The 18,972-nt window shown below is 43.6% G+C and overlaps 1 protein-coding gene across 1 annotated transcript in view; it reads right to left on the bottom strand.

Annotated features, from left to right (window-relative positions):
- GLIS1 (GLIS family zinc finger 1) overlaps window positions 1-18,972 on the bottom strand; it is a 107,499-nt gene that overhangs the window by 26,650 nt on the left and 61,877 nt on the right. The window contains exons 3-5 of the mRNA XM_010160606.1: window positions 13,232-13,393; window positions 9,759-9,869; window positions 6,757-6,889 (exon numbers count right to left, since the gene is read on the bottom strand). Coding sequence (XP_010158908.1) covers window positions 6,757-6,889; window positions 9,759-9,869; window positions 13,232-13,393 — 406 coding nt within the window. The remainder of the gene's footprint in view (window positions 1-6,756; window positions 6,890-9,758; window positions 9,870-13,231; window positions 13,394-18,972) is intronic.

Below are 18,972 nucleotides of genomic sequence, written 5' to 3'. Positions count from 1 at the left end.
TCCGATAACAGTAAGTCAGTAGCTAGGATGCTGCCTTGTGAAAATGCCGGTTTTCTACTGATGGCTTCAGTCCACTTTATAATACAGTGGTTTCCATTTCCCCCAGATCCTCACTGCTCGCACATTCACTATCATTACTTGGAAGATGAGCCGAATACCAGTTTGACCTGACTGTACAGTGTCACTTCTCACTCCAGCTCTATCTCCAAAAACCCACAGTTCAGGTACGTTGGCCTTGTGAAAATGCCGGTTTTCTACTGATGGCTTCAGTCCACTTTATAATACAGTGGTTTCCATTTCCCCCAGATCCTCACTGCTCGCACATTCACTATCATTACTTGGAAGATGAGCCGAATACCAGTTTGACCTGACTGTACAGTGTCACTTCTCACTCCAGCTCTATCTCCAAAAACCCACAGTTCAGGTACGTTGGCAGCGCAGCCTGGAGGAAATCCTCAACAGAGATGTTTCTGCTCTCTCAGGCCAGCAGACCCTTACTGGCCCCTGTCAGTAACTCGCCCCAAAAGCTCAAAACCACTCAGACAGTAGTTTTAGCAGCATGGTGGCCAGTAAAGATACTCAAATGTTTTATCTTACAATCCCACCCCTGAACAGTTCATGAATGTTTGAGAGTCTCTCCTGGCTCCTTCCATACTGTCTCAGCTCCCCAGGATAGTTCAGCTCTTTGCTCGAGGTGGATGAGAGGAGCAGAGTACCTACAAGCAGCTTGTCCCTCTAGAGAAGCAAGAAGATGTTAAAAAAACTCAACCCCACACATCCCGATGTCCAGGAGAGAGTCCCACATAGTCTCATGTGCTCAAACTCACCCCATCAGAAACCCAAATGAAACCAGAAGCCCTGAGTTCTCTGCCATGCCCAACCACTCTGCCGTTTTTCCCACTCTGGTATTAGCAGGGTGGGTGGACACCCCCTGCCCACTCCTGGGCTTGAAGAGATGCATTGCTCTGGATCTCCTCTCCTATTTAAAGTAGGGCTTCTTCCATCCACCCTGAGTTTACCCATCTTTTGACGTTCTGATCACCCCTTCTCTGGACAGGGCCCCTGCTCAGAGCATACCTGTGCCGAGGCTTGTAGGCTTTCTTCATCAGGGAGTTTCCCTTTTCCTACATCTTTTTTTACCCCAACGCCCTCGCTCACCCTCAGTTTGACATGTGGCATCTCTTGTGCCCCCGACCCCGCTTCCACACTGCAGCTTGTGCTGCCTCAGCCCTGCCACCACTGGCTCCCCTCGCACTGACAGCCCCTCTCCACGGCACTGCCGGATGGGCAGCCCACCACAGCATCGCCCGCAGCACGTCAGGGAAACCCAGCCGTCCCCACGTCCTCTGTGACACCTGGACGAACGGGGCACCATGTGTGTGCTGCCAAGCACCGTGTCACAGCAGAGCCCTGCCTGCCTCCCCGCAGTGGGAACACTAACTTCAGGTGCTGCTCTCTGGTGTCCAGCTGCCAGTACTCATGAAACTTGTCAGAGCACAGTTATCTCGGAGGCATCTGACAAAGGTGGTTGAGCTTGGCTAATGGACTTTAAAACATACAGCAGGGAAGGGGACTGACACGCATGTGGACAGAGGCAAGTAAACTGATTTCATAAGCCTTGCTTCTACAGAAAGGAGACTATAGCCAGATTCTCATCTGTACAGTGTGCAGCCCCAGACACGGGGCTAGAGGGAGGAACGGGGGGAGCTGCAGACGCAGCGATGTGTGCTCCTGGGCTGGCAGCGAGGCTCTGAGGCAGCACCCCATTTGGGTGAGGGCTGCGTCCACCACTGAAGCTGCTGGCTAGTGAGAAAGCCAAAACACAAGCCAGGGTGGACAAAGCATCGTCCCTCTGGTTCACTCGCGTCGCTCGCATGGGGTGTCTGCCTGCAATTAAGAGTACTTCAAGGGCCATGTGACATACACAGTGGAAGATGGGATTTACTAGGAGATTCTGTGTGAGTCTGCAGTGAGACATTAGTCATTCCTGTTGAGTCACCGAGAACCAAACTGGTACTTATTTAAAGTTAAAATTTGTTTATCTTTCACTGTGCAAAACAAGGGCACTCTGACAAAAGACAAACTTCACTTCCTCCAGCGGGACAGACTTTTCTCTGGCCACAGGCACTGTGCAGGCCCACTGCGCTGGGCACCACCAGTGCGCTACTGGCCATCAGCCACTTACGCTGCTACTGGAATTCACTTTGACCGTAAGACGTTTTGAGATAGATGCACATTTTCATTCCAGACTCAAGACACGCAAAGTTCGGAGCTGCCGTCACTCTGATTCCGTGACGACTAATGGCATGTTCGTGGGTGTCAAGACAAAGATGGTGCTTTTAGAAGGAAATATTGGCAGTGGCAGTTATCCAGAAAGAGAGCGAGTGAGCTGCCTTGTTCAGGGATGCGGGAGGTATCGGCTGATATGAAGGTGTAGAAGGTCCTTCCCACTGCCAAGCCATAGGAAGGAAGAGTTGTTGGAGGGGAGAGAAAGAGTCTTTGCTGCGTGGAACCCTTTGCCCAGGAAACTATGTCCCTCCACAATGGAAGAAGTCAAGAGCGGAGGAGAAGTTGATATTCCTGTCTCACTATAATTTTCAATACTTCTCAAGTGTCACTTTTTTACAGTTTTTCTTCCTGTTTTTCAGCAGTGAGCTATAATACTGAGCACCTGAAGTCACACAGAAGGCCTCTGGGGCTGTTACAAATGACTGTTCCTGCAAGCCCAATGCAATTCAGGGCCTCTTCATGCACTGACCATCTTAGCTTGTAAATACATGTCATCAATCAGTATTTTAAACGGCTCGGCCTTTAACCTTAACATCTGTTGCCAAAACAGTACTCCAAGCATCTGTGACTATCAGCTTTTTTCACCCCAGCTTTATGCTGAGACCAGAAAAACAATAATAAAACACGCCCAGAGAAAATGCCTGAGTGGAATTACCTGAATGGAGACACTTCCTTCGCAGGGAGAGGGATGCGAGCTCTTGGGCGCAGCTAGAACTGAATGTGAGCAGACACGCAGCATCTCAGTTATGAGGAGGGAAAAAGGAGGAAGATCCGAGCAAACAATGGATCCTCTGACTGCAAAACATTCTTTTGCTCCCTCTCTTACCCAGTCCTAAGCCAAACCTGCTTTGAAGTCGGACACAAGGCATGGGAGCTTTTTAAATATTTCATTTTTTCTGCAATTGGCTTTCATCCCTGACATATTTAAAATGTGCTTTAGCTTGGAGAAAGACAAAGCTGAAACTCTCCCGGAATCCAAGTGATCCCTAAAGCCCAGAGCTCTCTACATTAATAATGTGGTTTCTTTGGGGAAAAAAAAAAAAACCAAACCACCAAAAAACCCCCAAACGCAAAACAAAAACCCAAACCATGAATACTTTTATATTTTCAAGTGGAATCAAGAGGACATCATATACTGTATTTATCCAGAGAGATCCTATGTAGAGTGTTCCAGCCGGTTTCTTCAGGAGCAAATGTGCAATCTTTGCAGACTATAGGGGGCAGCAGGAACGCCCTTATGCTGTAATTCTGTAAGGGGCAGCCCTTCAGCTTATATGCCCTGAATAACGACAGAGGAACAGTTTTGCCGATGGAATTGTCCTACACATACCGTGAAGCAACTTCTGTCTCACAGCAGAACAGTCATTCAAATCCTGATTTATTTTCCCTGGCACCTTTTCATAACTGTGCATGTGATGGGGTCTCATATGGGGTGACCCGATGGAAGTATCAGGGAAGATTTACGAGGTTTCTTACAACAGCCTAATGATAGATTGAAATAATCAGCAACGAAATCACATCAGAGAAAGCCAGTCTGATTGACAGATAAGCTCCTTAATTTCACAAGAGGGTCTCAGAAATGACACGGAGGGGTTAGGGATGGGCTGTTCATCTGTAAGCCAATAACTCTTTTCCTGTTTTATTATTGTCACTTGAAATCTGAGGCTATTTCTGAGGTTCTCAAGTGCAGCCTGTTCTGAGGGGAATGCCACTGGTCCTTCCCGTCCTGCCTGGAAGCGAGAGGCCAAGCAGCTTCAGCTACGTGGGACTGTCACCGGTGGGAGCAGAGGGCACGTGCTGCCCTCACGGACCTTCAGAGCACAGACGACAAAGGCAGAGCATGGAAATAATCCCCCAAGTCCCCCAAGCTCTCTGCCACTCCTCGAGGAGCCACATACGGACTGTGAGTGGAGACTCTCAGGGGAACAGCATTAGAATGATGGGTTATTTCCCTTTCTGTTCACCAGTTACATTCCAACGTTTTAGTGCAAGTTGCACTAGAAAGGAGAATGGAAGCTGGCAAGCAGGCTGCATTTCTTGGTTTTATTTTTAAGATCTGGAGTGAGAAAAAAAGCAGGAGATTCTCACCTAAGTAATTTGTAGTGGTTTATTATTTTGCTCTTACAAAGCAAAATATATTAGTAAAGTACATCAGCTCTTCCCTTGGCACACGGGAATGAGCACCAGCCACCTTTGTTTTCTAATCCCAATCTACCATTGGATTTCTCTAAACCTCAACATAAATAAGCTGGGGTTTGTCTGGAAAGCTCATACTCAGTTACTAAATCAATTTAGAACATATTTAGCAATGCCAAGTCAAGCTTCTTCTTCACAGTGGAACTGAAAGAAGATAAAGTGCATCTTAAATCAAGACAGATTAATTTAGGTGTAAGTTAAATCATTTTATGAACAGTTTTGGATTTTAACAGCACTGATAATTTTCTAATATTGACCAAGTCTGAACACGAAATCTTCAGAAATGGCATCCCTGTCTTTCTGTGTCTCACCTTGGCTCTGCTCTGCAATCCCAAGACTTCTTCCTATGAGGAAAGGCTGAGAGAGTTGGGCTTGTTCAGCCTGGAGAAGAGAAGGCTCCGGGGAGACCTTATAGCACCTTCCAGTACCTGAAGGGGCTACAAGGAAGCTGGGGGGGACTTTTTACAAGGGCCTGTTGCAACAGGACAAGGGGTGATGGTTTTAAACTAAAAGAGGGTAGATTCAGACCAGATATAAGGAAGAAATATTTTATGCTGAGGGTGGTGAGGCACTGGCACAGGTTGCCCAGAGAGGTGGGAGATGCCCCATCCCTGGAAACATTCAAGCTCAGGTTGCACACGGCTCTGAGCAACCTGATCCAGTTGCAGATGTCCCTGCTTACTGCAGGGGCTTGGACTAGGTGGCCTTTAAAGGTCCCTTCCAACCCAAACCATTCTGTGATTCTAAGATTCAAACTGTCCTTCACTCTTTGGCATAGGATGCGGTGTACCAGACTCCCCATTCCTGCCCCCAAATTAGGATTAGTCTGTCCAAAACTGGGTTTAGTATACATTATTATTTAAACAGCTATAGAATGAATAAATGATTAATATCTGTTACATCTTTTCCTGGAGATTTTCTCCAAACCATACAAAGTGCTAGGTATAAATGTTGCCATATATCCATCCCATTTCTAATACGCAGCTACATTAAACAATGAGTAAGATATTGGGATGCGTCCGGAACACGATACAGAAAGACACAAGAAATGGCAATAGTGATTGCTTATAAATCAAGTGAATGGCATAATCCAGAATTTTGTGCACAGTATTGGTTATGCCATCCCAAAATGGATATTACAGAGCTAGACAAGTTTCAAAGGCAGCAACACAAATGGTTGTCCCAAAGTAGGTCCCACCAGAGCAGACCAAGTAAGAGTCTACGCGTGTACCCTTCTCATTGAACATCATCTCAAAGTTGCACGTGCAAAATTAATCCAAGGGAGTGGGTTTTTTTAAATGTTGGCTTTGCAACTCACCCATACATGATGCTGCTGGAGCCAAGAACAAAATAAATATGAAAATTAGAAAAAGGGCTGACCAGTTACATGGACAGAAAGAGATATAGGAGTGAAAACAGCCAAGCGAAAGGTTCCCCACTCATCTCTAGAATCGTATGGGTGCCTTCACAGGCTGAGGCACGCTGCAATTAAACTGATGGCCTCTGAGAGCTCCTCTTTCTCCCTTCTGGCTAACCAAAGAACCTGAGATTCCTACATCCCTGATTCAGGATCTTCTGCTAAGGTTCAAAAATTGCAAATCCAGATCTTATTTTCAGCAGAATGGAATGGAACCATCTTTCTCTCTTCCTATAAAATGTACAGAACAGTCTCAGGTCGCTGAAAGGGACCAGCATGTGCTCAAACCACAGGAATGAAAGAAAAGACAGACAAGAAGGAAGGAAAGAAAGATTAAACACTAAAAAAGATAATTAAACCAACATGTTTGACGTTTCAAATTCAAGCTTTTGCTCCATTCATACACCACCGTATTATTTGTTACAGTCACACAGTGCATGATCAGACACAGCCTCGTCAACTTTTGTGCAGCTCCTGAAGTGCTGGAAACCTTACCTCTGCGCCCCTTCGCCTCTGCGAGCGAGAGCCCTCCGCTGGCTTCAGCACAGCTCACGCACCTGCACACTGCTGAAGCCGAGGCAAACTTTTTAAAAGAGAACAAACAGATGGAGGCTGACTTTCAGCAGGGCTGCGGCCCCTTCACGTGAAATCAGTTGGAGCTATTTGGCTGACTAACTCTGGGAACAAAAAGCCAGGCCTTAGCAAACAACACACAAATTTATTTCATTGGATTTGTTGGTTTGGTGGCTTTTTTTCCATCTTCCATAGTGGCAAATCAGACCCATAAGCTTTTCTGTTTTAAATCCTGTATTATACGACGTATTTCGCACCATATTCATTAGAAGGGTCCTTACCTGTAATTAAATCATGATGGCCTACAGATCTACCACACTTCCCATCCAAAATGTGCTGTGAAGATGTGTGGAGCTGCTGTATGGCTAAGCATTCACTTAGTACATCTTGTTCGATATCAGGACATGAATTTAGCTGCAAGAGGAGGATAAAACAAACATTTTATTTCAGAGTAAACCAAATGACTTCTAATTAAATTCATATGTCTCTTTGCTTAAAGATTATGTATAGAAGGAAGGAACAAAATGTCATTCTTGGGAACTCAGTGTAATTAAGGACATATCTATTTCTTGGTATTTGTAATTAGAGATAATTTTGGTTTTCTTAAGTGCCCAGGTTCAGTGTGCTAATCTTAAATCAACAACGGTTTGCTTCGGAAAATAATGTACCCTGTGTTTCTTCAAACCTTCCTGAGTAATTTAACTGCACGTTAAGGCTTTCTGCAGTTTCTTGGGTTCTGTGGCAAAAGGGTTGTGTCACCTTGTAGCCATGACACTTGGAAAGACATTTGATAGGGGAAGAAAAGCGTTTGTGCTTATCAGATTAGTACAGGGGGAGTAAGACGCTGTCAGTAACGTGTAAGAGGTATCACCGATATGTCAGCTGTTCTCCATGTAAATTAAAGCTTTGGCAAAAGTGTCTGAAGCAAACTCTTGAAAACCACAATGTCGATCATATTAAAAACAGCAGGAGAGGAGAATTAAGAAAGAAAAGCATTTCTAATTCTCTTTCAAACAGGCTGATGTTGCCAAGCCTTTGTCATAATATAGTGCTCACATTACACACACAGCCATCGTATGCTTTAGCCATTAATAAATAGTTATTGTCTTTACGTTTACAGTTTTGCATACCGATCTCCCCTGGGTTTGGTTATTCTAAATAAAAGGTTTGGGCAAACCTATTTAGAATTCTGCTATACAACCATTTGTTGGTTCCAGATAAACATCTAACATTTGGATCACAAAGGGCATCTGCAGCCAATTAAACTTAAACTACTACTAAATTAACAGCTAACTTTCTCCTATTTTGTTCTTGTAAAGCCTTTCAGAATAACCAAATATTACCACTGCAGTCGTCTTCCAGGCTATGAAAAAAAGACTCAGGATTCCTTGGATGTAAGTCTAAGTGGAGGCATTTTATTTTATCTCAGAGATGGCACATTTTGGTGGCATATCTCAACCAAGACGTGGGCAGAGTAGCCTGTTAATTGTTCTTTCTTGGCTAAGTCATTTCCACTTGAAACTCCTGGGAAGCTGATACCAACGGACAACTGCCTTTGCCGAGTTATAACCACAAAGGAGCACGCGGGCGTAAGCGGTCTGCTCCCCTCTTTTCTAAAGCAGACTGTCACCGCTACAATAACACTGAGATTTACTTAGTTGGGAAAGGTTTGGGGGTTTTATCCTGTGATATGTTTAGGTGAAATATTTGGGGAGTCTTTATGATCCAGATTTGCTTTGGTCCCTTTTAAGAGAGCCTGATGGAAATGCACTTTAAATCTGCTGCATTTTCGGTCACCTTTTAAGTTCAAGGAAAAACCACAGAGGATCAAGCATTCCTAAAGTTATCAAGGATAACTATATCCTGATCCAGGCAGAGACAACAACTTGATGCTGCGGACATCCGGACGGGTGCCAGGTGTGAACAGTGTTACTCCCAGGCACAAAGCTCCGCAGGTAATGAGTGTTACTTGACGATTTGAAATGGCACGCACAACTGGACACTGGTGTTCCAGAAACTGTTGCTCAGATGGCAGGCACTTGATGCAGAGGAGGTTACAGGAATAACCGTGGGACAGACAACTGTCCTAGGAAAGGGGACCATAGTTCAGAGTGGCGATTCTGGCCAAGTGACAACTGTGGGGGGTGTAATTGATGCTGAGAAGTAGCAGGAGGGATGGGGTGTAAGACAGGGGCATGGCTGACACAAAGACAAGTCAGTATGAACTTATCACAGTTGTATTCAAAAAGGAAAATTAGACTTTTTTGACATCCATCTCACTCCTCTATGGCTCATCTCAAATTCTGTGACTAAGATCACCTGGGTTCTGCTACTGTCTCTTCTCTCTACACGTCCTCTGTTTGCTCTCCAGTTCTTCTACTTCTGACCTCTGACATTTCTCCAAACTAGCTGCTCCCTAGCTCTGTCCTGCTGTCATTTCTGCTCTGTCCTCCATCCTTTAAAGATGCCTTGCTGTCTCATCCACGACGGTCCTGGCAGTGGCGAGGCAGCTGGGGGAAGACATCATTACTGCTTATTGAACTAAGCGTAATCGCTCGCTAAGGCTTGCATTCCCTTCCACTCCTGGGCCTGAGGCATGCCCGTGGTCTGGTCTGTCACAGACCAGCTCTGTAGGGTCCCAGTCATCTTTTTACAAACTGTGTGCACAAATAAACCAGTCTTGGATGCTGGGCTGGTGCCTGTAAGCATCCCCATTTAATAATGAGTTTAGGATTTAGCCCACAGAAACCAAAATACTTATTTGAATCTAATAGTAGTGAAAACATAACTAGCAGTCTGGGTTTGGAATGATTTATAAATGCATTTAAAATACAGATGTGGTAGGAAAAGTGGTGGGTTTTCATTCTCATCTATTACAAGTGCTCCTTTCCTGACATTTCCACAGTATCCTGGCTTAGTTTCATTTGTGTTTTAGATGATCTGCCAACATGTATTTCCTAGCTGATTGCAGAGGCTCACCACACAGACATGTCAGTGACAGCAGAATTTGGGCCTGTGTATGAGAGACGAACAGGAAAGAACTGCTTAGAGAGAAACTGTGGGGCAAACTGAAATTACAGGGTGGTAGACTTGAAAGTGTAAAACTATAAAGCGAACTGGTTAACAACAGTGATTAAAAACCATCAGTTAGCTCAACTCAAGTTTTCTTCCAGCGATCTTGCAGAAGAACACTGATTTGAAAATACACAAACTAAAGGTAAATTAAAAATGACCATATCCAGGAGATCTAGGGACGTGTCCCTTTTTGCCTAGCAGGTCTTACCTTCTTACGCACCTGTTGTTCTTTGGCTGAGTGGGCTTTCACGTGTTTGCGCAGAGAGCTGGGGTCAGTGTAGCGTTTGGAGCAGCCAGGAATCTGACAGGCATAAGGTTTCTGTAAATGTGAGAGAAGGGAAAAGACTTCATACTCCTCTGCCCCTCTACAGTCAGCACAGAGAGCGCTGAAGGATGGCCGTTTCTGTGAAACATGGTGTCAAGCATGAGCTTTTCGCTCTGCTGTTGGCAGATTTGCTCTGTCTCCTCTGTGCACACAAGCCAGACACGATGCAAACAGAACCACCGCTCTGGTCACTCGGATTCTGCACTCCACGCCAGCACTGACAGCACTTGACACAACTCTGCTCTGTCATGTTGGATACTGATTACTGGGCTGAATTAAATGCTAATGAGATGTAACTGGATGATCATGAGGTCACCCAGTATCTGGTTTTGAGCTCTGATTTGCATAGTTTATACAACTGTTCTGCTCTGCAGCAGAGCAAAACTTGTGGCACAGCACACATTTGGTTTCCTTCATACCTTGTTCCTGTGTTGAATAACAACAGCAATACCTTTCTTTTTAGAAGTCCTAACCAAAAAACCCTGCATCAAACAGTAATATCTGAGCAAATCAACACAGAAAGAAAAATCCACTATTGTTGATTTGGTCAGGAAGACCTTTCCAGCTGATTTTGGCATGTGGCAGAGCTTGAAACTTCTATCAATGAGCACCCTTTCCTAGGAAAACCATCTGGCTCTGAGCAGGCAGTTCCAGTAGACTCTTCTCATAGGAAAATAAACTACAGAAAAATAAAAAAAAGGATGCTCCAATTTAGCTGCTGATTCTGGAGTCCTGTTGACTGAAAGCCTCACCAAGTTCTTCTCTCAGTTATGCCTACTTCCAACAAACGAGACGTTATCTCTCTGGTACAGCACATCTCCAAAGGAACGTGCAATTACCAAGTTGAACAAAGGGACTTGCACTTGTCATTACGTAACCAAAACAGAGCTGCACGTCAAAGCTCACAAAGTTTTGAAGTTGAGCAGAACATTCCTTCTTCTCCGTTTTCTTGCCTCATCTGTCAACATTACCTTTGCCTTCTCACCTGGACTAGTAAATCCTTTTGGTGTCTTCCCAAAGGTAAGAACTGGTTTGTCATGGTCTCAGTGTCACATTCTTTAATCCCCTTGTTCCAGAAAGGGGATGCACAAAAGGCAAAACACCCCACTGCTTTTGGGAGAAGTGACTGTGAGGTTCTTTAAAGAAGTTGCTCCGCTCCTGGAGGAGTGATGACGTGCCCTTTTTACCACAAGGACAGGCACGTTCCCTTTGTTCTGTGTCTACCTAGGAGAAGGATCTACTTCTGGATGATTTAGGAGAGATTCGATCAAACCAGCATACACCGTAAGTCTCAGAAATGATTTACAGATTCTCCTTCTGGAGAAGATAAATGATGGAGTGACCTACACCAAGAAGCTTTAAAACCGACTCCAAATGCACTCAATAAGGAACAAGCAGTTCCCTTTTCTTTGTAAGTACCTCCAGAGAATAAGTATTGCCGCTCTGTCCAGCCAGCAGGAAATTTCTGAAGGAATAATAGAATCATTCACCAATTCATGACCTTTACAGGCTGACACAGCACCTACCCAGAAAGTTACAGGGCAAAGCAGATTTATTGAGAGTGTCTGGAACACAGAGAACTGACACCTGAGGAAAAACTATGGAAAACGTTAACAAATCCCTCAGCAGAAAAACTAGCAGAGCGTTTTTCCAATCGTTGGTGTCATTCAGATTAGTGACAGAATCATTCAGCTTAGTGATAGGGAAACTAGATGAAAATCTGACCGCCCTTAAAAAGGTTCACGGCTATTTGCTTTGACAGTGCAGGCAGTTATTCTGTCCCCTGAGCTAACGCAACGTGCAGTCTGTACAGCAGCACCGTCCTCTAGCTCTGGGTTTTGGCATTCACGTAAGCACACAATGCACTAAGGTAAACCACTGGATTTCAGTTAATCCAGGTAAGTGGAAGGGAGTTACGGCGGTGTAGGACTATGGAAACAGGTTTAAAGAACCTGCAACAGAATGGCGTGGAGGATGTTTTTAGACATTTAAGAAAGTTAGTAGAAAATGATTACTGTACCTTTGTCCTGATTTATGAGCATTTCATATAATAAAGACAGAGATAAAGAGAGAAGAAAAGAAAATAGAAAGTTAAGACATTTGTCCTCAATAATGCACAGATCAACAGATATAAGTTTTTTTGCTTATTTTGGTAATCATTCAAATTGTCTTTCAAAACTAATAAATGACATGCCATTTGTGACTTTGGCTAATGAAAAATACATCTATTAGATTCAAGCAGTTACGTTTCAAAACTATGCACCCAATTTAGTATATCCACTTGCAAGAGACACATTTTAGAACTAATTACAAATTCAAGTATCTCAGGTTGACTTTCAAATAAATAAAACATTGTTATTGTAAGTGTGCTTTAGTTTGGAAAATGTGACTGACTGGCTTCTCTTACTTGTTTGTTTTTGCAAGGCATAATGTACATTAGACATTCCTTAATGCTGCATGGTCTGAAATGTGTAACCGCTTAAAAAGTAAATATCAATTAAACTCAAAAGTTCTGCCCCATAAACACTTGGCCATACCTTAAACCATACATTCACTTTGAAAAAGACAAAGGAACAACTCTGCCTGTTACTCTTTACAAGCTTTATGCCGAGAACTTAACGGGTCTACAGAGTTGTCTACTTATTTTCCTTCCCCATAATATGGTGATTTAATTTTATCGGAGCCCAGGACACTAGACAGGCTCCCATCTTCTCTGCAAGACAAGTGAGAAGACGAGGAGTTGAGCCCAAATCTACCAACTGTATGTACGAAAAGAAGTTGTTTCTTACAGTTAATTCTGATGTGGGTACTTAACAAATTTCATACACTTGCAAGACAGATGTATTTTTACCTTTACAAAATCATGTCCAGAAGTGAGATGCATTTACCTTCCACTGAGCTGTCTGAACTGCTTTTGCCTTCATTCAGAACAGACTTCACTGACGCGACACAGGAGACAATGACACACTCTCAGCTTAGCAGCAATGACTCAGCTCTCACTCATACTATACCTCAGCCTACTGCTGCCTTCGCTTACTGGAACAAGAACAATGGCAGAGTTTGCTGAACAACTTATTCCTGCAAAACCCGTTCTTGAATAACCCATTACTCAGCATGAGTAAGCAGCTCAGTTTGCCTTTCTGTGATGAGTAAGCAGCTCAGTTTGCCTTTCTGTGATCACGACTTTTTCATTTCTCAAAGCACACACATTTCAAAACAAAAGTACAGTTGCCTTCAGCTGAGTTTTCCGAGATGCTCCTCATGAAAAGGGAAAGTCACCCTCCCATCGCAGAACAGATTGTGTACAAGGACCACTGGAAAACTCAGTGCAACTCCCAGTATGAAATAATGCTTACGGTATCCAGGTGTGTTCGCTGATGCTTCGCCCGGTCGCTGGAGTTGCTGAAAGCTTTCTGGCAGCCAGGATGCTGACACAGGTATGGCTTCTCCCCAGTATGACTCCGGAGGTGAATCTTAAGGTTCTCGAGCCTAGAAAATGCCTTGTTGCACCCTTCAAACTGAAAAATGTCATAAAAAAAAAATCGTTGTAAAGTACTATTAAATAAACCATATGCAGCCACAATGAGAACAGTGTAAGATCCAAGTTGGACATGCAATAAATCAACCAACATTCAAACATCTGTTGAAATGTATGGATGAAACACAGCATTTTGTGCTGTTCATTTAATCTGTCACTGAAGACATGGTGTGTAGCTCAGTAATAATACAAGGGTTATAAATATCTCGCACGTTGTGTCTGAAGTACTGAACGCCTGAAGACGTAGTGTTAGAACAGAAAATTTAAAGGAAGAACAAGCGTTCTGATGAGTTCTCTTAGATGTTAATTGGCACAGGAACCACTGTGGGCAATAACAATCAGCTGCTACAGAGAGAGAGCAAGAGAAGCTATTTGTGGCGGGTAAGAACCTGGTTTCAGATGTCTGAAACACTATACACTGGAGCAGATGAGCACGGACTATTACAAGAAGACCTGATCCATTTGATGATCAATCCAAAGGAACTCTGCTGTTATTCTGCACCCTTTTCTTTACTAGCCCTATCATTCAGATCTGTTCTCAGCATTTACCAGTAACCTGAGCAATTCTGACTTCTTAAGCACCCGTTTCATTAGAGAACTCAGTAATAAAACACTGCATATAATCCATAACAAAAGTCACTGTTTCAAATTAAATCTGAATAAATAAATGCTTAAGACTTCCAGCTACTAGGCCAAGGGGAAGGTGCTTTGCACCGCTCTCTGCTAAGTTTCAGTGTTAACAGACAACAGGCAACGCAGTGGAGGCAACGTCTCTACGATGGGCTTTGGGAACTAACTGAGGGGGGCACAAGTACGTGCACATCCATGCACCAGCAGACCCTTAAACTGCACTCAGATACTTACACATGTGCACAGATACTTCTGTGCACACATACTCACGTGTGGCGGTGCACATATGCTTTGCGGCTTCATGGCACTGCCGATCTTCTAGCGTCTCCATACAGATAAAACCCTGGCTCCTATTTGGGAACCACAACCCAATTCACCTTCATATCAACTCTAAAATTTTGAAAAGAAGGTAGGTGTGTCCTAAAACTGCTATTTCTGGAAGTCAGATTTTTTCTGTACGATTCTTGCTCATAAAGAGCTAAATCCTGATCCTCACAAAATTAGTGAGTGCTTTGTCACTTCCTTCTGCTGCATCGGGATTGTGTTCAGCAGCTTTCCATTCATTCCCCGTGGTTCTCCAGACGGCACCACAGAAATGACAGCCCTGCCAATCCCTGTCACACTCCATTTGTTGCGCACACCTCTCTCACATATATTGGTGCGCGCAAACTTCGGGCTCAGCTGCCGCAGGCAGAGGGCTGGGAAGGGAGAGCAGATGCAGCCTAGAAGATGCTGTAAGCTGGAGGCACCTGGTCTGGTGCCTGACAAAGGCGATTTTAACTACTGATGGACAAAGGTCCATCGCATCCTGCTCACACCAGGGTGTCTTAAGCATCTCAACACAGTGAACAAAGGGATCCGAATTCTCAAGCTAGCACTTCATTTGGCAGACTGCGAATTTCTGCCTTTCTCCGCCACTCATACATGAAAGGATCACTATGGCTTTTACTGCCTGAAATATTTCACTCTCTGGGCAGATATTTAATCTGTCTGAAGGGTGTATTTTGGGTCTCTGTGTACAGACCTGTTATGTACATAGTTCCACCTTTCCACATCACAACTATAGTGATAGATCCACCATCTGGACACATGCAGCCTATGGCTTCAGAAGTTTGTTTTTTGGCCATGACTCTCATTTGAACACTTGAGCTGGTGCAGGGGGGTGAGAGAGTTTTGGAAGTGACCAAGCCACCAAAGCTTAAAAAACCGCCAACTTTCTTCTTAATTACCATTAACAATCTGGCAAGGATTCAGAAAGAAGCAACCTGAAATGGGCAAATATGCTGAAGTCCTCATTTTACAGCTCAGCTCTACAACCTCATTCGCCCAAATCCCAGGTGAGCAGCAAGAGCAAGCGCTTCCCTTCAGTTGTTCGTGCTGTCCCCCCACGTGTGCCATGCCTTCCCCCTACCTGAGCAGGCTCTGCCCTGACTGTCACGAGTCCCGCCGCAGACTCCACTCTCCTCTCTCAAGGAGTTTCTGGGTCTCGCATACAGGCATCAGAACACCTAGCCCAGGAGGACATTACACAGCACCCTTCCTCGTTATCAGAACCTTGGGGCACTTTGTACCCTGCTGGTACCAAAATCACGACAGTGACACTCCATGCCCTGAGCCGCCTTCTCTCCATGTTGTCTCAGACCTGGAAGACCTGTTAGGTCACGGAAGTGATTTCTCAGTCATGAATGGAGGATCTTGAGCCTCAGAATGTTTTTTCTAATGGATTACCAGTCTTCAGCCCCTATCGACAGCCTAATGCAAAGTAGGAAAGTATGCAGAATAATCCAAACTAATTAAAGGTCCAGCCCCATTCTCATTGATGTCAGTAGCAAAAATGCCAATGGCAAATGTCCTAAAACATCTAAACACAAGCTTAACATAAAACACATGAAAGCACATATGTTTAAGAGTTTGCTGAGTGCTGGATCGGGATTTTAGGAAGGGAAGGAACAGGCCCTACCATAAATGCTCAGAGCTACGATGTAAGCAGCAATACTCAGACAGGGGTTTATTGGGCTTTTACTGTGGTCAACAGCCTTTTTTTGGTACAAACACAAAACCCAAAGGTGTGATGCCTTCAGCAGTAAGGTTCCTCCATCACCACGTATGCCTGGACTTTAAGGGCTTTTCTTACTTATTTCCTAATTTCTACTATGTTTATGATCCAGCTCTATTATGCTGGATAACAGAGAGTGGGTCAGTTGCAATGCAGTGATAAATTCACTCTAAACACATATGGTGGGAGAATACACCAGCAAAGAGAACGATACGATTCCAGTGCTCGTGTGCTCAAGGAGGCAGGGTTGCTAAAGGCAGGGTTGGCTAAATAGGAAAAAAATCAATGGAAAAGGAGAAAGGGGAGAGAACCTCGCTGGCAGGTGATGAGAAGAGGGGAAGGTGATGTAAAGGGTGAAGGTGAAAGGCCTGAGAGGGAGGAGTTGGTGCAAAGAGCTGGCAAGCACAGGGCTGAGAGAATCCACTTGGAGCTGCAGAAAGGTCTCCAGTTCGAAGGACTCCAGGACAACCTATTTCAGCACTGCTCTTTCTTGCTGGATCTGGTGACTGTGTCCCTTGCAGTTTTCCTTCAAAAATCCACATGTGGAGACAGTACTGCTGAGACCCAGCTTCCCAAAACAGCAGGGTCTCACCCGCACAGTTGCACAAGGACAAGGTAACTCCAACTGGGGCGCTGAGGAAACTGTTAGGATGACTTTGTAAGGTAATTCTTGGGCTTCACTGCCACTCACCAACACCTTTAACCCTTCCTCCTACCCTTGCTACTTGGAGTGTATTTATATATACATCAAATAAAACCACTCCTGGATAAATGGGGTGCTCGTGCTCCTTCTCAAATAACCTCCAGGAAGATCCATCAATCCCAGAACTTCTCAGCTTCAACTACAAAGAACAAATGTTCAGTTTCCGAAGAGCTTTAGGATGGTAAGAGCTGTTTGATCAACTGAGAAGGCCACTTAGAGTATCTCCCAGACATCTGGCCCCAATCTGTCACTGCTTAATCCTACAATCTTAAAACATTTTGTTGACATTTGAGGCCTGGGATAACTGCAACAAAAGCTGCATGATCCTCAAAGTCTGTAAATGTCAACAGAGCTCTGTTCATCAATAAAAATAATAATTATACTGCAATTACTACTTTTGTCTTTACGGCACAATTGTAAATGTGTGCTTCACACACTGCTATGCTACTCACATCTGAGCACAGACACAAAACAATGCCACATGATTACAGTAAATACCATGATGCAATTACTGGATTTTATAACTACTGCTGCTTTTAGAATAGGGCTTCTACCAGGAAAAAAAGATGCTGGAGAAATTTACAGGACTAAATCAGTTCACTACCATAAGGAAATGCCTGTTACCTTTATTTTACAGTGAAATCTCACTGGAGTGTAACTGCTGCAATATCATGCATTTAAAAGGCATATTTATGAAAACACTAAATTATCTCACAGTGATCTAAACACATCACAATTTTCCTAACAAAACAATTTAATCTAATCACTGTAATTGCTTAAAATGTTTTTTTCTTTGCTTCCACATTATACTTGGAATGCACCTGAGAATTTTGCCACGCAGAAAAAACAGCATATTCCCAAAAGGGTTTATATTATCAAATGTTTACCATTTTCATAAGCGTATTTAGTCCCAGTCATGTCTACAATATCTGTCAGTGGTACAGATCAGAAGAAATAAACTATAAACTAAACAGCTCAGACCATAAGGTGAAGCAATAACCGACGTTTTCTTAGGAAATGAGTTATGACTGAAAAAGAGAAGCCTTCACAGTTGTAGTGCTAAATAGGTCCAGTGTGCCATTAGAGAAAGCTCATTAATATACACCTCTGCTCTCTGCTGCAAGATCAGTTAAACAAGCTGCCTTTTATTTTTAAGAGCAGGTCACATTGGCTGCTGACATCTCAGACAGCCTACAGATGGAAAACCCAAAACATTTCATTCCAAAGCATTTAATACTATCAATAGGAAATCTTATGTCTGGTCAAAACATCTACAAGCCTTATGAACATTGTGAAATGTTCTTTCTTCCCAACTGATTACAAAATTGGGAAAATTTTACTGAAAAGCATGTTATGAGAAAAAGGATCCTGTGAGGATATGTATCCCTTCTGGAGGGGAGGAAACAGTCACACCACTCTTTAAACAGCATCAATGTTTTACAGCACACTGGGTCTAATGTGGGGGACATGGCAGGAGGCATAACAGGCTTCAAAATGTCAGTAACTTAAGCACATGAGCTGGTTCACCCAACACAAGAATCAAAATATCTGACTTGGTGCTTTATTTTTTCTAGCGAACTCCTGACTGGATTAAGTTTGAATTCTCTACTGTAGCAACAATGTAAAGCCCTGATCCTGCAAATACTTGCTCATGAGTAACATCACTCATGCAAGGAGTTTTATTAAACTCCACAGAACTATTTGTGTACATAAAAAGTAACCCATAGGACTGTGTTCTCAACTTCCCAAAGAATCCCAGTTCATACAGCCAGTTTACAGATTTAAATTGTTAGAAGATGCGTTTTCCCCTTTGTGGTAAGAAAATAATGAAAGATACCTGTGACAGAAAAAGGAGCTGCCAATTTCTATGGGTTTTTTTGAAGTCTGAACAATTTACGCTTGCAAAGTGACACTTCTACACGAGATTTCATTTGAGTCCTGGGAAAAATTACTTGTACTTGTTTTATTATTTGTATTACAGAAAAGCATTTAGGGCTTTAGTTGGACCATTCTACAATCGCTGGTGCGTAGGAGAAGAAAAGCTAAAAAGATTCAGAACGGGAGAAAGAAAGTATCTAGAAAAGTCAGTATAAATGCTATACGCCCTTCATGTTGTTGGGTTTTAGGGTAATCACAGCCAAGAAGTGACATCAACAGTTCAGTTTTCTTC

This window comes from Eurypyga helias, unplaced genomic scaffold, assembly GCF_000690775.1.
Source record: "Eurypyga helias isolate BGI_N326 unplaced genomic scaffold, ASM69077v1 scaffold4351, whole genome shotgun sequence".
Lineage (NCBI taxonomy): Eukaryota > Metazoa > Chordata > Aves > Eurypygiformes > Eurypygidae > Eurypyga > Eurypyga helias.
Note: the sequence above shows the minus strand (reverse complement) of the source record. Positions and strands in the feature narration are given on the sequence as shown.